General features: G+C 44.3%; 1 protein-coding gene across 11 annotated transcripts in view; it reads left to right on the top strand.

Annotated features, from left to right (window-relative positions):
• The window catches only part of STAU1 (staufen double-stranded RNA binding protein 1), an 81942-nt gene that overhangs the window by 55885 nt on the left and 5154 nt on the right, over positions 1 to 20903 (top strand). For all 11 annotated transcript variants that reach the window (XM_078443974.2, XM_060619778.3, XM_060619770.3 and 8 more), the window contains 4 exons: positions 7870 to 7968; positions 16505 to 16717; positions 18247 to 18390; positions 20237 to 20383. In XM_078443974.2, coding sequence (XP_078300100.2) covers positions 7870 to 7968; positions 16505 to 16717; positions 18247 to 18390; positions 20237 to 20383 — 603 coding nt within the window. The remainder of the gene's footprint in view (positions 1 to 7869; positions 7969 to 16504; positions 16718 to 18246; positions 18391 to 20236; positions 20384 to 20903) is intronic.

The raw sequence follows: 20903 nt of genomic DNA, 5'->3' as shown, positions 1-20903 counted from the left end.
CACTGCTGACATGGGGCTCAGACTCATGAACTGTAAGATCATGACCTGAGCCAAAACCAGTAGTCGGACGCTTAACCAACTGAAACACACAGGCACCCCAGAAATTACAATTTTAAACAAATTGTTGATTTTGCTTTTGAAAGTATGTAGAGCATGTGATTGTGTGATAGATCAAGTTGTCTTCTCTAGAACATGGCCAATAAAAAGCCAGCAGTTTATATCTATAAAGCAGGGGTTGTCTGGTTCCTTGACAACAGGCATCATGCTAGGCTTTGAGGAAAAATCTGCCCCTTCCATGTTGGGGCTTCATGGAACAGAGCTGACAGATGTTAACATTAGAATCATCAAAGAGTGCGGCGAGTACTAAGGTAGAAAGTAGCAAGTATTAGAAGGGCATCAGATGTCTCATTTAGATTGGAGTAACAGCGATGCATTCAAGGAAGTTCTTTCTGAGGAAGCATCATTGAAGCAGAGACTAAAGATAAGCAGAAGAACAGCAGGAGCAGCTTGTGCAAAGGTCCTGCATTGGAAAAATGCCTTTCTTTGGGGTGCCCGGGTGGCTCAGTAGGTTGGGCTTCCGACTTTGGCTCGGGTCATGATCTCATGGTTCACCAGTTCGGGCACCGACCGCATCGGGCTCTGTGCTGACGGTTCAGAGCCCGCAGCCTGCTTCAAATTCCGTGTCTCCCTCTTTCTCTCTGCCCCTCCACCACCTGTTCTCTCTCTCTCAAAAATAAATAAAACATTTAAAAAATTAAAAAAAAAAAAATGCCTTTTTTTTTTTTCCTTTCCTTTCCTTTCCTTTTTTTTTTTTTTTTTTTTTTTTAAATCCAAGGCTGTGGTAATAAACAATGACTTACTCAGTGTCTGAGCTGTTAGGAGCAAGATGGCCAATAGCTACAGTATATGTAACAGACAAAACAGAGCTGACCTAATGTCCACTAGTAGGGAAGTGGTTAAATAAACAGATACATTCGTCAGAGGGAGTCCCGAGTGTGGTACGTCTGTACACATAGGCTTGAAAGGAGGCCCCTAATGTACTGAGAAGGAGGAGTCAAGAACCAGAGCTGTAATTTTGTAGATAGTGTGATCCTGTTTGTGTTTAATTAAAGTGCCAGCTACGTGTGTATGTAGGTATGTGTATATCTGTGTGTGGTTGTGCGGTTTCTGTCTTGAAGATTGTATCAAGCTTTAAAAGTTTTCTCTTGGTGGTAGTGGTAGAAGGCCGACTTGAGAAAAAACATTATACTCTTTGAGGGCCTTTCTGGTACTACTTTTGTGAAAATAAATTAGCTCTTCTGGTCTTGTTGTTTTCACTTGGGCCAGGGACGTATTTAGCTGGGGCTTAAACTGAAATTGATTTTCATTATTCTGTCAGGATCCATGGGACCCAGTTTTCATGTCTGAGCTTCTTTTTCAAGCCTTGTAAGGATTGATATTGCAGGACTCGTATTCTTTTCTGGGGATCTTACAAAGAACAAAGGGAAAACGATTTTTTTTTTTTTTTATATTTTCTTTTAAATTTTTTTTTTAACGTTTATTTTTGAGACAGAGAGAGACAAAGCATGAACGGGGGAGGGTCAGGGAGTGGGAGACACAGAATCTGAAACAGGCTCCAGGCTCTGAGCTGTCAGCACAGAGCCCGACGCGGGGCTCGAACTCACAGACCGTGAGATCATGACCTGAGCCGAAGTCAGCTGCTTAGCTGAATGAGCCACCCAGGCGCCCCAAGATTTATTTTTTAAGATAGAATAAAACTCCTTCTGTCTGGCAGTGATCATGTAGGTCCTTTGGACCCTTTTGTAAATCTTCACATTATGGAATCTAAATTTTCCTTTGTCTTGAAACATTTTGCTGTTTGTCATCCATTCCTAAATACACTAAGCAAGACTGAAATAAAAGGAGATGGAATTATGGTGACTCCCCAGGTGGATCATACAGTTGTGAAATAACTCACTACTGCCCCAGCCTTTGCTGTGCTTAATGCATCGCCTGGCACGCCGCCTCCTTCTTTCAGGAAGATGCAGAAGACAGGGGACACCGTCTTTTCCCTCTGCTGTTAGCTTTCTTTGAACTCAGGTGAGAATTTAGAACTTTTCTTTGTGTGCCTCTAATGGCCAAAAGAAGACTGTTGGCAGAGGAAGACCTGCCCGCTCTTAGATGAGTGAGAAGGTGAACATGGAGGGACAAGCAGGGCCCGGGACTCGGCGATGGCTGTGGGATTGAGAGTTTCGGCGAATCTCAGCCTGCCGGTCTTCACGTGGGATCGATGGTAGGTTAGCTTCCCCAGACTCGGGAATCGGCGAGTGACCAGTATGTTTCTCTGGGGTATGAAAAGGAAATGTGTACACTCTTCTGGCCATTCTACAGGAAGGGCTTCATCACACAGGGTTTTATGACAAGAACCTGGAACATCCTGTTTTGATGTTTTAAAAAAGTATATGTGACAACATTTCTTTCATTTTTGTTGTGTGTGATGTTTGGCCACCAGAATTTATTTTTTACCACCTACTGTTCACAAAATAAGTGGGCAAATGCAGAAGGAGGTATGTGTGCAAAGGTGATTGGGAGGATACAGATGATAAAACAATGAAAAAAACTCATTAGATCCTTTTTTGGGGGGGTTTATAAATCTAAAAATGAAAGCATGTTGGTAGTTATGGAGCAAAGAAGATGGCTGTTCTCCAATAAAATTGTGTCAGTTTCACAAGTAGTGTGTTTTGATGAAACCAGTCCAAGAAGAATCAGAAGTCATGATAAGCTGGAACCCACTGGAGATGGGTTTGAAAAATGACATTGTTACAAGTGGGCTATGCTCTGGGTTCAGACGTAGCCAGCTGATGGGCGGCATTTAAAGGACCATGCCCAGGGGCGCCTGGGTGGCTCAGTCGGTTAAGCGTCCGACTTCAGCTCAGGTCACGATCTCGCAGTCAGTGAGTTCGAGCCCCGCGTCGGGCTCTGGGCTGATGGCTCAGAGCCTGGAGCCTGCTTCCGATTCTGTGTCTCCCTCTCTCTCTGCCCCTCCCCGTTGCTCTGTCTCTGCTCATGCTCATGCTCTGTCTCTCTCTGTCTCAAAAATAAATAAACGTTAAAAAAAAAAAATAAAAAAATAAAGGACCATGCCCATTTTGGGTACATAAATGCCTTCCAGACTACAACCTGAAATAAAAACTTGGATTTGCTATTTTAAATTCTAATTAAAATCTCTAATGAAAAGATTCTTAGTTGTCCTTTTAATCTGTATATTATTTGTAAAATGACTTTAAATATAGAAAAATAAAGAGTGTGTTGAAGCCAGATAGTAAGTAAAGGGTTAGGTGAATTTTTTTTTCTGACATACTGAGGGTTAAGCTTGGTTCAGAGTGTTTTTTTCATAATGTTGACTAGATTTTATTGATAAACCATACATTCTGGAATTGATATAAACAGTAATTCCCACTTCGTGAAGATAAGATTAAGGCCCCACTATACTTTTCCCATCTTACTGAGAATGGTATTTGTGGATTGGTTTTGACTCATTTTGCTGCTCTCCAATCCAATCCAACATTTTGTCCAATCCAGATAATATCAAAATTATTTATGTAAGAGAGCAACATAATGTGACTTCTAAGTACACATGTATCTTTGTTTCCTGTTTTGCATTTTTATTTTATTGGCCGCTCTGTCCCTATTGAAATCCCTTTAGAAACAATGGCATAAAGCAGTGAATCTCCACGATGCTAGTAAAATCAACTGGGGTCTTAAAAAAAATAAGTACCTATAAATAAAATGGTATCTAAGCCCTACCTGAAAAAACTTGAAGTTAATTTGTCTGGAGTGGGAAGCCAGCATCTGTCCTTGCAAAGCTCCCAAGTGATCCTGCTGCTGCTGTGTTTAAGAAACACTGGCTTACGGTTTAGATTTTTGCAATAGATTGTTATTTTCTGTCAGACTTATGTGGAACCTCAATATAGAGTAGCATTTGATTAGTATAAACTTACAAGTTTGAATTGTATAATATTTATGAATATAATCAGTGAAAATGATTTGTGTGAATTTTCAAAACACAAAATTATACCATGTATTGTTTTTCGTCCATTACAAAAAACATGGTTGGGAAAGATACATGATTAAGGCTGCCCTGGGAAGGGGAGTGAAAAGGGCTTTATTGTTTCCCTTAAAAAATAAAAATTTGATGTCAGTAGTTCTTAATGTTGACCTTTGTTAAATCCAGCACAATTGCCTGTTACATTGTTTATCTGTACTTTTCTGAATGTTTGAAATTAAAACTAATTGGGCTGGTAAAATGAACAACAGATTTGAAAATCGGAGTGCATGCATGGTGGTTGAAGTCTCATTTTAGCCTCAGCACCCAGTTTATTTCTAAATTTTGTTCTGCTTGCATTAACACAGTTACTTAGTATGAGAGTGAACTCTTTGTTTTTAACAGCTCATATACTTAAAAAAAAAAACCTCTGAGGCTGCCTGGGTGGCTCAGTCGGTTAAGTATCCAGCTCTTGATTTCAGCTCAGGTCATGATCTCACGGTTCACGAATTCAAGTCCTTTATCGGGCTCTGTGCTGACAGCATGGAGCCTGCTTGGGATTCTCTCTCTGCCCCTACCTGCTTGTGCTTGCCCTCCCCCTCCCTCCCTCCCTCCCTCCCTCCCTCTCTCTCTCTCTCTCTCTCTCTCTCTCTCTCTCAAAATAAATAAACTTAAAAAAAAAACAAACCTAGATATCCTTCAAATAAATAGCTGTCAAGAATTTTTTTTGTGCACAAAAATGAGTACCTATTAGTGCAAGTTAATAGCAAGCTAATATGTTGACGATCTCTAGTGTGTTACTATTTGGTATAAAACATACTTTTCTTGGTTCCTTTTTAAAGATAACCAGGGGCACCTGGCTGGCTCAGTCAGTAGTGTGTGTGTGACCCTTGGTCTCGGAGTTGTAAGTTTGAGCCCCATGTTGGGTGTAGAGGTTACTTAAAAATAAAATCTTGTTAAAAATTTTTAAAAAATGAAATCTTAAACATAAAAGTTACCATCTCAACCATTTCTAAGCGTACAGTCCCGTGGCATCAAACACATCCTCAGTGTCGTGCAACTGTCACTACTGTCCATTTTCAGAACTTTATTATCCCACATTGAAACTCTGTACACGTTGAAAGTAACTTCCCCTTTGCCGCCTCCCCCTGCCCCTGCCTCTCTCCTGGTAACCTCTGTTCTACTTCTGTCTGTATGCATTTGCCCGTTCTGGCTGCCTAATATCAGTGGATATTCATCTTTTGTGTCTAGCGTATTTCATTTATCATAATGTTTCAAGGTTCATCCATGTTGTAGCCAATGTCAGAATTTCATTCCTTTTTAAGGCCGAAGAATATTCCATTGTATGACTATTCCACATTTTGTCCATTCATCAACATGTTGGTGGATGTTTGGGTTGTTTTCACCTTTTGGCCACTGAATAAAGCTCCTGTGAGCATAGGTGGCAGAGTATCTGTTTGAGTCCCAACTTTTAGTTCTTTCAAGTATAGATATCTAAAAGTGTAATTCTGGATCATACTGTAAATCTGTTTAACTTTTTGAGGAACCGCCCAACTGTTTCGCACAAAGGCTGGGCTATTTTACACTCCGTCCAGGAAGGCCTGAGGTTTCCTCCACGACCTCGCTAATACTTGTTATTTTCTGTGGCCATTCTTAGGGTGTGAAGGGTGTCTCACTGTGGTTTTGACTTGCATTTCCCCAGTGATGAGTGATGCTGAGCACTGTTGCATCTAGTCCTTGGCCATTTTTCTGTCTTTTTCAGAGAAATGTCTATTCAGGTCCTTTTCCCATCTTTAAATTGAATTGTTTATACGTTCTGGGTATTAATTTTTTATCAGATATGTGGTCTGCACATGTTTTCTCCCATCTGTGGGTTGTCTTTACTTTCGATGCACGGACGTGTTCGGTTTCAGTGCAGTCCAGTTTATCTGCTTTTTCTTTTGTTGCCTGTGCTTTCCGTCTCATCCAAAAAGTCACTGCCACATCCAGTGTCCAGATACTTTCTTCCAAGAATTTTACGATTTTAGCTCTTACATTTAGGTCTTAGATCCATTTTGAGTTAATTTTTTGTGTTGTTTTTTTTTTTAATGTGGAAATCTGTTTTCTTTTTTTTTTTTTATTAAAAAAATTTTTTTTAAATGTTTTTACTTATTTTTGAGAGACAGAAACAGAGCACAAGCCAGGGAGAGGCAGAGAGAGAGAGGGAGACAGAATCTGAAGCAGGCTCCAGGCTCTGAGCTGTGAGCACAGAGTCTGACACGGGGCTCATACTCACAGACCACGAGATCATGACCTGAGCCGAAGTCAGAAGCCCAACCACCTGAGCCACCCAGGTGCCCCCAGGAGATCTGTTTTCCTAAGCACCATTTGTTGAACATACTTCTAAAAATACAGGGTGGGGCTTTAAGTTTAAAACCTATTTAAAAGACAAAATTCAGCGGCGCCTGGGTGGCTCAGTTGGTTAAGCGTCCAATTCTTGGTCTCGGCTCAGGTCATGATCTCACTGTCATGAGATCCAGTCCCACGTTGGCTTCAGGCTCTGTGCTGGGTGTGGAGCCTGCTTAAGATTCTCTTTCTCCCTCCCCCTTCCCCTCCCAAGCTTGTGCGCGCGCTCAAGAATGAACGAACGAATGAATGGATGACTTTATTTCAAACCAAACTTCTGTGGAGCTCTAGCCTTCCAAGGCGTCTTGCTTGAAGATTTCTGGCTGTAAGGATTCACTCATAAAAAGTCAGGCCCTCTTTCTGCTTAGGATTTGAGCAAGAAGAAAAGTATTTTTAGGTAAAAAAGCCACCAGAAATGCTGTGCAAATAGTTTTGAGTAGGCAGAGAGTGAAGTGGGAAGAGAAAGAATTGGAGTGTCAGGATTATATTCTTGATTGTATTAATGTTTTTTAACTTAGGGTTTCATTTCTTTTAGTTGTGGTTTGAAATCCTGATCCAATGTAGGTATAAGATCTATGTGATAAACATAGGGAAATGCACAACAGATACAATCCTGGATAGTCCTACGTTTTGCCTCTTCAGCAGTTTCAGCCACAAGTTCTTGTCCGAAAGTTCTAATCTTGGAAATAGGAAGAGTCTCAGTAATACGAAGGAAAATTCAGCTCTCTAGCCATGCCTTGGCGGGGGAGGGGGTGTTGCTATTACTGAGCTTATCTGGGTTCTCACGATCACTACCGCACATCTAGAGTCCGTGTTGTCACCGTGCACAGAGAAGATCTCTGCCCTGTCTCATCCCAGCTCTGGCCGGCGGACTGTACGTGAACCTTGTTAGAAAGATAGTCTCAGCCTTTGTTCAGCAGACTTCATTAGTTTGCACCTGCGTTTTTGCTGGCAGCAGGAAGTGCGAGATTTTGTATGCAGTTTTGTAATTTGTTGCACTGCATCCTTGTTTTTAAAAAAGTGGATTTCCAGGGACTTTGTGTCCAAATAAGAAGCCTGCATACTTAAGTGGAGAGACTTCTAATTTGGACTTGCCATGTCCCTCACAGATCTGTCTGTATTCTGACTTTTTCCGAAAGGTAGCTTGCCAGTCCTCAAGGAAAGCTTTGGAAGTCCGTCCCTCTTCCTGAGCAGCTGTGGTGTGGCTGTGCCAGAGTCTATTAGGTGTGGATTGTTTATGGTGGATTTACGAGGTACAAGCTGACCCAGATTGTTTGTGTTTTGTTTTTTTTTTTTTTAAACCTTTTAAATTCACTGACACATGGCACACAAGCGGCCTTGCTCACCGGGTTAGTGCTCACTCCATACAGCTAAGGTTCAGTGCTTTTAAGGTTTATCAGAGCTGGGGTGTTGATGTTTTTTCATAAGAGTTCACTACTAAACGATTTTTCTTCCTTTAGGTGAATGGAAGAGAATCAGAAGAAGAAAATCTCAATAAATCTGAAATAAGTCAAGTGTTTGAGATTGCACTTAAACGGAACTTGCCTGTGAATTTTGAGGTGAGCTTGTTTTACATGTAGGACTCTGTTGGAAAACACTGTTGGCATTCATCATTGGAATTTTTTTTTCCCCTAAAAAACATTGGAATAATCATCACATACATGTGAACCTTCAGGTTTAAGATTCAGACTTTATATTTAGCCAAAAAGCAATATCGATTCTCTTCTTTTAGGGGTCATTAATTTAGGGGCAGCCATGTCCCTCCACACAGTCCTTGGAAGGTCTCGGTAGGTCGGTCAAGCTCCTGGAATGGTTCTGAAGAATATTGTGTTTATGTTCTCATGTGTATTCCGGAGAGAGGATCCATTGTTTTCAGAAGACTCTATTACTCCCAAAATGTTAACCTCCCTAAGAGTCCCTAGAAATTGTACAGTGTAGTTGTTAAAAAGGACATCAGTTTTGGGGCACCTGGGTGGCTCAGTCCGTTACTTGGCCAACTTTTTGTTTCGGCTCAGGTCATGATAGCATGGCTTGTGAAATCGAGCCCCACATTAGGTTCTGTGCTGATGCTTGAGATTCTCTCTCTCTGCTCCTCCCCAGCTTGCACACACTCTCTCTCTCAAAATAAATATTTAAAAAAGAAAAAGACATCAGTTTCATCCTTGTGTAGCGTTTGCCCTCTAATTCACCACTCTAATAACTTCATTTGTTGTTAGAGACTTTATGGTCTAAAAATAATTAATAGGTTGTGAGTTCAAAATGAAAAATGAGATACATTTAGTATATGTTTCCTTCAAAGACCCAGTGAGTCCAGATAGACTAGGCAGGTATGGGAGGTTAAGTTTCCATTAATGGTCTGACATGGTGAATTATTTGCAATTCCTTGTGATTTCCATGCTTGGTTATGCAAGGTTGTGTTTTACTATACAATGCAAAGTTCTTTGTCAATGCTTTGGTCTTTTAGAGTTACAAAGACTATATTTAGTTTTTCAAAATGCTTTATACTTGTACATTGTTTCTCTAAGCAAATGTAATGTGAGGTGGGGCATTTGCTTAAAACAATTCTAAGTGGTTCATAAATTTCTTTTGTCCTATTCTTAAAGCCTCCTTGAAGTTTATTATCCTGTAAAATAATTATGTAGCATTTTTGCAGTTACAAGTGATCCCCAAATTCATGCCTGGCCTTTATAACATATATACCTTCTCTTATTTATTTATTTTTTTTTTAAATTTTTTTTTTTTTTTTAACGTTTATTTATTTTTGAGACAGAGAGAGACAGAGCATGAACGGGGGAGGGTCACAGAGAGAGGGAGACACAGAATCCGAAACAGGCTCCAAGCTCTGAGCTGTCAGCACAGAGCCCGACGCGGGGCTCGAACCCACGGACCGTGAGATCATGACCTGAGCCGAAGTCGGACGCTTAACCGACCGAGCCACCCAGGCGCCCCTACCTTCTCTTATTAATGTGCTAGTGCCCTACACTGGCTCCTGAATTCAGTCCTTAATCTGTCAGCTGCATGATGATGATTTCTGACTTCTACCTCGCAGTGCTTCCCGGCCTGCCATGGGACACACGTGGGATGGGAAGTTCCACTTGGATCATGGGGCCATCCTGCATCCCCTTACACCCATCCCTGCCTCACCCTGGCAGGCAGGACCGGGTTTATACTGTCCGCCTCCCTGAGCAGAGCCCCAGATGGATCTAGGGCTGTATCTTCTCACCTGGCTCTATACCCCTTCTAGCCCTTCCTCATCTGTTGGGAGTGGGGCTGGGGAGAAATGAGATACACAGAATAACAGGGCTGGTTGTTGAGTGGGAACTAGGTGGGAGCTTCGTTCCAAAAAGCCACAAGGTCTCCCTGGGTACCTGTTGCAGGAAAGGGAAGAAATACTCCTTTTTTCTTCCTGGTGAAGGATTAGTGAAGCATGAGAATGGATTTTTAGAGATTGTAGAAGGGGTGTCAAGATTGTTGGGGCGGGGGATGCCTAGCTTCGCAGGTCACCTCAGGATTACAGAGGTGACTTCTAGTGCCAGGACCCTGGTTCCCTGTGAAGCTTGCCACCTTTTCATGCTAGTCATTGCCTTGAGAGTCACAGAGCTTTCTGGATCCTTAGTGAAGGAATGCCACATCTGTGGGAATTAGAGACCAGATTGCTTCTGCCCCACTTCCACTCTGTTTAGATTTCAGACTTCTGTTCAGGAATATGTAACCTATACCCAGGAACAGTCAAGGAGTCACAGAAAAGAAATGGGAGTGCCCTCTGGTGGGTAAATATCTTACAAGGTAATTTAAGACCTTAACAGTGTGTGTTGGTGGCATGGAGTTTGTTAATGTGAGTACTTATGTTAAATAACTCCTATATCAAAGGTTCATATTGCTTCCATTGTTAGGTTGAGTAAGGGCTTTCATTTTTTCTTTCCCACAGTTCTGTCTCTTGCACTTGGAAGATTGCCTGGCACATAACGGATGCTCGGGAAATATTTATTGAATGAATGAATGAATGAACAGTTACTTATTTTTTTTTTTGTAATTTTCAAAAAAATTTTGGAGAGAGTGAGCGTGTGCATACCCGAGGGGGAGAGGAAAGGGGGAGGGGGAGAGAGAGAATGAATGAATGAATGAGAATCTTAAGCTGGCTCCACACTCAGCATAGAACCCAATGTGGGACTCAATCCCATGACCTGGGATCAGCCAAAATCAAGAGTTGGGCACTCACCCGACTGAGCCACCCAGGTGCCTCAGAACAGTTGTTATTATTTATTTATTTTTTTTTACTAAGTTTTTAATAGTCAAACCTGTCACGTAGAAAACTGGGTTAGAAGTATTTAATAGGAGAAAAGAGGAGCTGTTCCTACAGTTCTTTAGGAAAAATGTATATAGCTTGACTTTTGATAAAATACATAGTTTTAGTTACAAAATGTGATGGTGTTGATTGATAAAGTCACTGGGAGGCAGTTGTGACCTCATCACACTAAATCCATTGGAGGTGAAGCTCCATGTTTAGATTGGTGGCATCATGATGTGATATGAGTAGCCGATGAAAATGGTTGCCCGAAGGGCCAGGGTGGGGCTGTGCCTCTGAAGCATTCATTTGAAGCTGGTGTGTTTGAAGCGAGATCCAGGCGGTGAGAGGTGGTGAGTGGGGGGCGACTGGGAGCTCTGTCAAGTCCATCTGCTGGTACAGGTGTCAGCTGGTCCCTCTCAGCAGACCCCTTCCTTTGGGGGGCAGTGAAGGCCATTCTCTGAGGGGCTGCTTGTCCTCACCTTGGGAGCACAGCACCGCTGTTTCTTGGGCTGACTTGGTTTTCCTAGCCACTTTTTGAATATTTTATTTTGAAAGACTTCAAACCTGTGGAAAAGTTGGAAGGACAGTGAATTTAGCCTTCACTTAGATTTTTTTAGTGATTAACAGTTTACGTTTGTTTTTTCTTTCTGTGAATATACATATTTTATTTTCTACCTGTTCTTGCTCTTGCTGCATCATTTGAGACCAAGTGGCAGATAGCATGATTCATAATATTTCAGCAAGTATCTTTTAGGGACAAGGACATTATCTTAAATAACCACAATCTAATCATCAAATATAGGAACTTGAGCATTGCTGTAGTTCTTACGTAACGTATGTCCTATATTCACATTTTGCCACCTGTCCCTGTCGTGTCCTTTACGGAAAGTATTTTCTTCTTGTGGTACCCAGTGCGGGATCACACCCTGAGTCTAGTAGAGGCATCTCTTGGTTTCCCTTTCATCTGGAACAGTTCCTCAGCTCTCCCCTCCCCCCCTTTTTTTTTTTGACAGTTTTAAAAGTTACTTTGTAGAATGCCCCTCAATTTGGTCTGATTGTTTCCTCATGATTAGTTTCAGGTTATGCATTTTTTTTGGGCAGGAAACCCACAGAAATGAGCATCACATGAAGGCATTTTACTGTGTTAGTGACACTTGTTTCCTTGGTTTACATCAGATGCTTCACCTTAGGAGACTTTCTCTTTGTAATTCATAATCTTCGAGGAGCCTCTTGAAGGTTGTTCCCTAAGAGACCTCCCCAATGAATCTAGTCATTGATCATTCTTCCTGGCATCAGGGACTACTATGGTGCATTTTCTGCATTTGCAGGCTGACATTCCACATGAAGAACCTTCCACGACATTAATTTATATTAGCGGAGGTCCGCTGCTGCTTTTTTATTCAAGATGTTCGTTATTGTCGTCAGTCATTAGGGAGTGTCCGGCTGGCTTAGTCGGTGGAGCGTGTGACTCTTGATCCTTGGAGCTTACATTTTAAAAAAAAGAAGGGGTGCCTGGGTGGCTCAGTTGGTTGAGCATCCGGCTCGATCTCGGCTCAGGTCATGATCTCAAGGTTCGTGAGGTCAAGCCCACGTGGGGCTCTGCTCTGACAGTACAGAGCCTGCTTGGGATTCTCTGTCTCTTCCTCTCTCTCTCTGCCCTTCCCTCACTTGTGTGCACGCGCGCTCTCTCTCTCACAAAAAATAAACATTTTTAAAAAGAAAAAAGAAAAGAAAGAAAACCATAGATCGCTGTTATCACCGTTCGTGTTGATACTCACATTGCCATTCAGCTGGCTCCTGTGTCCTTTGACGTTCTCCTATGGGATGTTATTGGAAGTGAGGGGTTAGCTTTTTTGAGGTGTAATTTTCATACAGTAGAATTCTCCCTACTCCGGCGTATGCTTTGATGTGTTTTGATGAATGTATATAGTTGTGTAAACAGCGCTGCAGTCACCACCTGAGACTTCTCTCACCGCAGAGCTGCCCTGACTCCCTTTGCAGCCCGTCCCTCTCCTCCGTCCTCGGCCTCAGACAACCGCTGGCCTCTTTCTGTCCCCACGGTTCTGCTCTTGTCACAACGTGACACAAGTGGAATTACAAAATGGAATTACTGCCTTTTGTCTGGCTGCTTTACCTTAACACAGGTCTTGAGTGTCCCTGTTGCACAGATCAGTAGTTTCTGTGTTTATTGCTCGAGGAGTTCCCAGTTGTGTGGACGCACCGCCCTGTTGAAGAACATTTGGGTTGCTTCTGGTTGTTGGTGACAATGAGTAGAGCTACCGTAAACACACATACACGTCTGTAGAGACGTGTTTTCGTGTCTCTTGAGTAAAAACTTGGGATTGAATTTGCTGGGTTGCACGATAAATCTGTGTCTTTAACTTTATAAGATGTCGTCAGACTGTTTCCGGAGAGGGGGTATCGTCGTCCTGCCCCACGGCCGTGGGGGGTTGTCGTCGTCGTTCTGCGTCCCCTCCGACACTTGGTGTTGTCCGTTTACAAAGACTCGGTCCTTCTGTGCGGTAGCAATCGGTGGCGGTGCAACTGGGGCTCCGTGCGGCCTGGTGATGCCGAGCGTCTTTGCCATCTGCGCGTCTCCCTTGGGGGAGCGTCTGTTCACACCTTCTGTCAGTTTTATTACTGAGTTTTTTACTTTTGAGTTTTGGGGGTTATCTACATATTCTGAATACAACCCTTTTATCGGATAGGTATTTTCCAAATACTTTTTCTCAGCACGTGACTTGTCTCGTATTTTTTAAACAGTACCTTCCAAACAGCAAAGAGATTTTAGCAAGGTCGCCTTTGCCTAATTTTTCTTTTACGTTTTGTCGTGGTTTTGTGCAACCTTAGCTACCTTTGCCTCACCCAAGGTCATACTCCTGTGTTTTCTTCTAGAAGTTTCGTCGTTTCAGCTCTTAAATTGAGGTTCATGATTCATTTTGAGTTACAGTTTTTCTGTGTGCTGTGAGGTGTTTTCTTCCTCTCCTGTTTGTGGGCCTCATCATCCCTGCACGCGTGCTCCTCACCACCCCTCTTCAGAGTCTGAGTGAACGTACTACCTTCTGGTGCAACAAAACGTTTTAGCTTTGAACTTGCCCCGCTCAAGCTTTGGTGCCAGTGGAAATGGAAATTCAAACAGAAATGGCCCCAGCTGTTCCTGCGAGGAGCCCTGGGTCCCTTCCACAGAGAGTGGCACGTGGGGACCAGCAAGGGGTGCCAGGCGTGCTGGTTGCTGCCGGAAGGAGAGTCCTCGCTTCGAGGCCTTGTGGGCAGGTAACTCTAGAAGATCCCTGTATGTACCTTCACTTCAGTCCGGCATCATAGGCTCTTCCTCTCCATTCCGCATTTCATACTTAGATCTCCTGCCATCCGTCTGGTGAAACAAGCTTCCTCTGCAGGCAGGCACGCATGTCTTCTGTGCACAGCCCGTTCGATTTTACCTCTGTACGAGCCCGAGACCCACCGCCTGGGTCCAGATCTGGAGGGCTCCCGTAACCTCCAGCCGTCCCTGTGCCCTTTTCACATTACCCACCCAGAAGAAGCTCTTTCTGATACAACTATAGCTTCATTTTCTTTGTTCTTGGACCTCACGTAAATAGAATGATATGATATGGATAGTTTGATGTTGAGTCTCATCTGCGTGTGTCAGTAGTTTTTTTCTATGTGGCATTTCACGGTGTGAATGTAAAATTGTGTTTATCCATTGTCCTGTTGGTGGACATGTGACTAGTTTCCACTTTAGGAACCATTGTGTATAAAATATAAAACTAAGTCTTCTTGTGTACATGTGCACCCAGAATTGCCAAGGCCCAGGGCAGGTGTTCAATAAAAATTGTCAAGCTGTTTCCCAAAGTGGTCATACAGTATATGCTCCCACAGCTGTTCTGTATCCTTGTGAACACTCGATACTCTGAGTTGCCTTGATTTTAGCCATTTGGGGGGTGTGGATATTATAGTATTGCATTGTGCTTTCAGTTTGCATTTCCTTGATGACAAACGGTGATCACTTTTTCACATGCTTATTGGCCACTTGGAGATCTTGTTTTGTAACGTGTGTGGTCAGGTGTTCTTTAATTGGGTAGTTGGTCTTTTTTATTGTTTACTTGAGGCGTTCTTTCAGTATTCTGGATATAAATCCTCTGTAGGGTACACATGTTGCAAATACTCTCTCCCCTTCTATGGGTTCCCTGTATTTTTTACACGTCATGTGTTGATGAACAGTTTTGTTTTTGTTTTTGTTTTTGTTTTTGTTTTTTGAGAGAGACAGAATACAAGCGGGGGAGGGCAGAGAGCGAGGGAGACACAGAGTGAAGCAGGCTCCGGGCCCCAAGCTGTCAGCACAGAACCTGACGCGGGGCTCAGACTCACGAGCGTGAGATCATGACCTGAGCCGAAGTCGGACACTCAACCGACTGAGCCACTCAGGCACCCCGTGACGAGCAGTTTTTAATTTCGAAGACCTTCAGTTTTGTTTTCCTTATGGCTGGTACCTTGTGCTTTCAAGAGCTCTTTGCTACTCTCATGGTCATGACTTGTTCTCCTGTTTACTTTGGAGAGCTCTATAGTTTGAGCTTTCGCATTTAGGTCTGTGTTCCGGCTCCAGTTACCTGTTTGTGGTGGAGTTTGAGACTTGCTTCTCCCATGAGGATATCTAGTTGCTTTTTTTATTTAAAAGACTTTTGATGCGCTGTGGTGTGTTTGCCAGAAATCATGAGACCATATGTGTGCAGGTCTGTTTCTGCATTCTGTTCTATTTTATTGATCTCTTTCTTTGCCCGTAAACAATACCGTGAGGGCACGGTTGCTGTAACTTAATGGGAAGTCTTGAAATCTGGTAGTGTGAGTCCTCTAACTTAGCTGTTCTTTTCAAGACCATCTGAGCTAATGTAAGCTGGAGTCAGTTTTTCTTTTCCCTCTGTGTGTTCCTGGAATAACTTTATACTTAGGTTTCTGTTCATATTCAATTTTAATGTTTCTCCCCCATCGTTGTGGACTTATTTTTTATATTTTAATATGTAAAACCAAAAGTCAAAACTAGGCGCAAAGATACATTCAGCAGTATCACGCTGTCCCCTTTCTACCCCAATCCCTCCCACTTGCTGTAGGGAACTAATTCTGTTGGTTTCTGCTTTATCCATCCTGTGTTTCTTTTTGCAAAAATAAGTATATAGACACACGTGTGTGTCTGTTTACATATAAGTGTGTATATACAAATCTTTTCTTTAACACAAAAGTTAGGGTACTATATAAACTCTTTTGCAGTTTCTGCTTTTCTTACTGTGTACTGGAAATCCCTGCCAGTGCTTAGAAGTTTCTCGTTCTTTTCTGTGGCTGGATGCATAGCAGCCAGTATTTAATAAGCTCAGTCTTGGCTTGAGGCTCAGAGCAAATATTAAACTTGAACTCTTTATGTCGCAGTTATTTCTGGGCTTTGCTGGGACGGCTGCCTTCCTGCCATTTGCAGTGGGTCTCCCCAAACTCAGAGCAGTCTGTGACCTGGGGACACAGATGGGAGCCGTTGTGCTAGGAGGACGGGAGCAGAACTTGCTTCCCATTTCTTTGATGCTAACTGGGACTGATCAGACCCACGAATGTTCAGAAGTCTGGAAAATAACGAACAAGGGGAGAAGAGCATCCGGGGTTATCACTGTTTCCTTTTGCTGACGCGTGTGCTCCCTTCATTTCACGGGTCTTACCGAAACTCCCCTTGGCCGGTGTTTCCCGGGAGGTAGTGCGCTAAGCAGCGTGCCCTGCTGCTTGCAGGAGGTGTCTGTCGCGCTTTCACTCAGTCTTTCCCTCTAAACCAGGTTGCCCGGGAGAGTGGCCCCCCCCACATGAAGAGCTTCGTGACCAAGGTGTCAGTTGGGGAGTTTGTGGGAGAAGGTGAAGGGAAGAGCAAGAAGATTTCGAAGAAAAATGCTGCCATAGCTGTTCTTGAGGAGCTGAAGAAGTTGCCACCCCTGCCCACAGTCGAGCGAGTGAAGCCCAGAATCAAAAAGAAAACAAAATCCATAGTCAGGGTAAGAACCTTCCCGAACAAAGAGGGTATTTCCGTTGCCCACAGACGGCTGGGGGCTTCAGAAGGCTCACTAGGTGGCGGATCCTAGCGACAGCAGGTGGCCGCTGACGTGCCACCTGCCAGGCCGGGCACCGGGGCCTCCTCGTGCAGCTCTCCCGGGAGCACTCCCTGTCAGGCAGATGCGACCCCGAGCCGGGGTGGGGTCGGCGGGGCCCCCGCAGGTGTGCGCACACATCTGCGGATGAGGGTGTGACTACAGGAGTGCCCGTCTGCAGACAGGACGGCGAAGTCGTCCTCGCTCCACCTCACCGCTCCTGGCACTGGTGTGAGTGTGGAGGAAAGACGTCTGGGGACAGGCGGACGAGTGAGACGTTTCACCAAACACCACCTGATTCTTTGGGATTTTTTTAAGCCGTGTCAGTGGACCCGTCAGAAATTATACCCGCCCCCTCCTCCCCACCCAGAGAAGGGGCAGGAGTCCATTCGGGCATATTTAGGGATACTAGGGTCTGCTCTGTCACGACTGTCAATACTACTTGACCCTTGAACAGCACAGGGGTTAGGGTTGCCGACCGCCCCCCGCCCCCCCCCCCCCCCCCCGACACACACGCGCGCGCGCACACACACACACACACACACACAGCGGGAGACCAGGGTTTAACTTTTTGACTCCCTAGGAGCATAACCACTAATAGCCTGTTGACCAGAAGTCTTACCAATAACATAAATGGTCGATTAACACATTTTATGTGTTGTATATTGTTATATACATATGTGTATTCTATGCTGTGTTTGCACAATAAAGTAAGCGGGAGAGAAGAACATTATTAAGGAAGTCGTGAGGAAGAGAAAATACATTGAGTATACTATACTATAGTGTATTTATCAAAAAGAAAGAAAAAGAAAAACCCGCTTGTGCGTGGACCTGGCGGTTCAGACCCTTGCTGCTCAAGGGTCAGCTCTAGTTTGATGCTGTGTCAGGACCAGGACACAAAAGCGAGCACTCTGCTCACTGCTGCACTTTCTTTTCTGCTCTTCATATCCGCGTGAGTCTGTGGGTGAGGGTTCTGTGGCGCCGAAGGTGGCCACTGGGAAGGAACGGTGGGGTTCTTGGGTGTCAGCTTGGGGTTTTTTTTAATAGTTTTTGGATGTTGAGTCACTGTTAAGAAAGCTGGGGACCCATCTTTATAACAGACTTTCAGGAGAGTTTTAGGAATAGTGTTCTGTATTTCTTTTCTCCATTGTGAAGTTGTAATTTATTGTCAAAAAGCAGACATTACGATAGTTGTCTACTTGTAGTGAAATACTGATGTTGGTTTGCCAGGAAGACTTTTAAAAAAGTCAACCTCAGTGCAATCCTAGAAAGTCACTGAGCATCTTTTTACTTTAAAAAAGTTTTAAAAAGGTCTGATTAATTCGGGCCCTTAGATCAACATAAAAGTAATCTCTTGTCACGTCCCGATCTCTAAGTTGGCAAAGTCCTCTCTGCGACTAACATGGCACGTGGATTTTACATTAATTGTTCCTCAGCTACAGAGCAGCACAGACTATGGCCAGGGGATGAACCCGATCAGCAGGCTGGCCCAGATCCAGCAGGCGAAAAAGGAGAAGGAGCCGGAGTACATGCTCCTGACGGAGCGAGGCCTCCCACGCCGCAGAGAGTTTGTGATGCAGGTAGGTCGGCGTGGGTTATGGGCAGACTTCCTCTGACCACATCCCATCTCGGCTGGGCCAGGTCCAGCGGCTGGATGCTTCCCTGAGGAGGCTGGGTGAGGAGCTCTGGTCCAGTGGGCCCTGCTCCCTGCCATCAGGCGTTATCAATAGTAAGACCGTGGTACTTGCAGTAATCTGATGCCTTAAAACATACTTGTGTGCGCACCACACGTGCTGCCGTATCAGCAGGTGGGAGCTTGGACATACCGCTGGAGTGTGTGAGTGCTGGGACTGTGGGATTGTGGGCGAACGCTTCTCTTCATTACATCTCCTTGAAGGTTTATATTATTCTTTTCAGAAGATAGATTTTACAAGTTATATCAGAGGATCTGTTCCTGTTCTCCTAATCCTTCTGTCAGATCTGGAGTCTAGGGTTGTTGGATCTTCCTTAGATTGGGATTACACTTCATTCAGATGGGTGCAGAGTGTTTCTCCTTATGCTCATTAAACAGTTATTCATATGGGCAGCTCACTTTGATCGTGATTTGAATTTAAGAGTGTTTTCTGGTGAAAAACCCAGTACTTAACTCTTGTGTAGCAGTTTACAACTTTGGAAGCACCGTCACTTAGCCTGCCCAGTCAGAAGGCCAGAAAAGTAATGGTCCTTCTGTGCTACCAAAGAAGATTGCAGCGTGCCAGGACAAGCAGTCATTTGACCAAGATCAGTGCTGGTAGACAGCAAGGCCAGGATTCAACCCCCGAGCCCTTGTCGCTGGCCAGAGAAGGTTTCCTTGATTTCAGTTCTGTGATGTGGGGCTTTTGGTTCTGGTCTGTGCTCAAGACCAGCATGGAAGGGGATTGTAAGCAGTGGTATATGCTGGAATATGTGTAACAATCAGCTGTCTCAGGGGTGGGTGGCACAGTGGGAAGGGGGCCGGGCGCGTGTGCGTTTATGGATGTGTGTGTGTGTGTTACAAGTTTCACTGACAAAGGATGCGTAGCATACAGTTTACAAATAATACATAAAATACATGTTCTCTTGACTGTCAATTTTATCCATCTGTAACTTAAGTGTAACTGTCGTCTTGAGTAGTATAAAGTCAGACTGCACACAAATGCTTCATAACTACTGTCCAGTTCAAGCAAAGAAGTTGCTCATGCTGCTGACAAAGGACTGTAGTCTTAGCGTGGGTACTGATTGTTTTGTTTACATAAACAAGATGAAAGTGAAACAACAAAGAAGTGTTGGAACTTCACTCGTTTTTAAACAATGAGTGACTTTATTGAATTGAGTAATTTTCAAAGATTGGACAGACGTCCCCAGTTTTTTGTGCTAGTTACAGTGCCACGGCTGCGGCCTTGACACGCTTTTAAGCTTAATTTGCATTATTAACCTTTTCTCCGCCTTGTAAGTCTGGAGTAGACAGCAAAACAACCGAGCGCTTGCTGCGTTGTATTCGCAGATCTTTGGTGTAAATACTCCCACCGTGGCACCTGGATCCCGGGGCTGGGAAGGGGAGCGTGCGGGAGCGCACCCCGGTGATATTTCCACCGAGCAGATGCCACGGATGCAGAGGACCTCAGAAGCACAGATATTTGTGAGATGTAGTCCTGTTAGGAAGTGACGACTTTCCAGTGTTCTTTAGCTCTGTTGGTCACAGTCGTTATAAGCTGCCGTGGTCTAGTGTGTCGGAGGGGCTGCCTTCACCGCGCGTCGCAGGCCGCCGCAGGCCCGCTCCGGGGCACCGCTGTTAAGCGTCTAGCTTCTGACCGTTGCCGGGTTCTTTTGCCAGCACACCGATGCCTGACCAGTCTTTACTCTGAAGGCGTAAGCACTGGTCTGAGCCCTGACTTCGTCCTCATGCAGGTGAAGGTGGGAAACCATACCGCGGAAGGAACAGGCACCAATAAGAAGGTGGCCAAACGCAACGCAGCCGAGAACATGCTGGAGATCCTTGGTTTCAAAGTCCCACAGGCTCAGCCCACCAAACCAGCCCTCAAATCAGAGGAGAAGGTGACTGCTCGGGGCTGTGTCCTTGCTCTCTAATTGCAAGATGACCTCCTCGCCTCATCCTAGGGGACTCTGGCACCTCCAGGGCCAAGCTTCAGGGCAAGGCTTCCTCCTCCTGGCAGTAAAACAGCCCTGCCGAGCAGCGTCTTATCCATTTGGACCATTATAATGTGGTCAGAAGGGGAGTTGCATGTCCATGGCTCCAAGCGTGGCTCTGGGTTAAGTCGTTCTTGTTTCCGTATCTTTGTGGTCGGGACGCTTTGCTGGAGGGCAGCTTGCTCTTTCCATTTGTAGGATGCTAGGCGACTGGGCTTGAAGTTAACACGTCTAGTTCTGTCGTCGTGCTCTCATAGTGAGGCCTGCAGGAACGAGTTATCAACCTTAGGCTTCTGCTAGTTGGGGAGCAGCAGGCTTTGGGTTTTCTGGGACACCGGCACAGTGTGATTTATGGAACTAAATCCACAGTTTAGATTCGGGATTTCTTTTTCTTTATGAATCTAACACTAGATAAAAATCTTCAAGA

The sequence above is a fragment of the Panthera onca genome, chromosome A3 (genome assembly GCF_046562875.1).
Source record: "Panthera onca isolate mPanOnc1 chromosome A3, mPanOnc1 haplotype 2, whole genome shotgun sequence".
Lineage (NCBI taxonomy): Eukaryota > Metazoa > Chordata > Mammalia > Carnivora > Felidae > Panthera > Panthera onca.
This window is presented reverse-complemented; position numbering and strand designations above follow the sequence as displayed.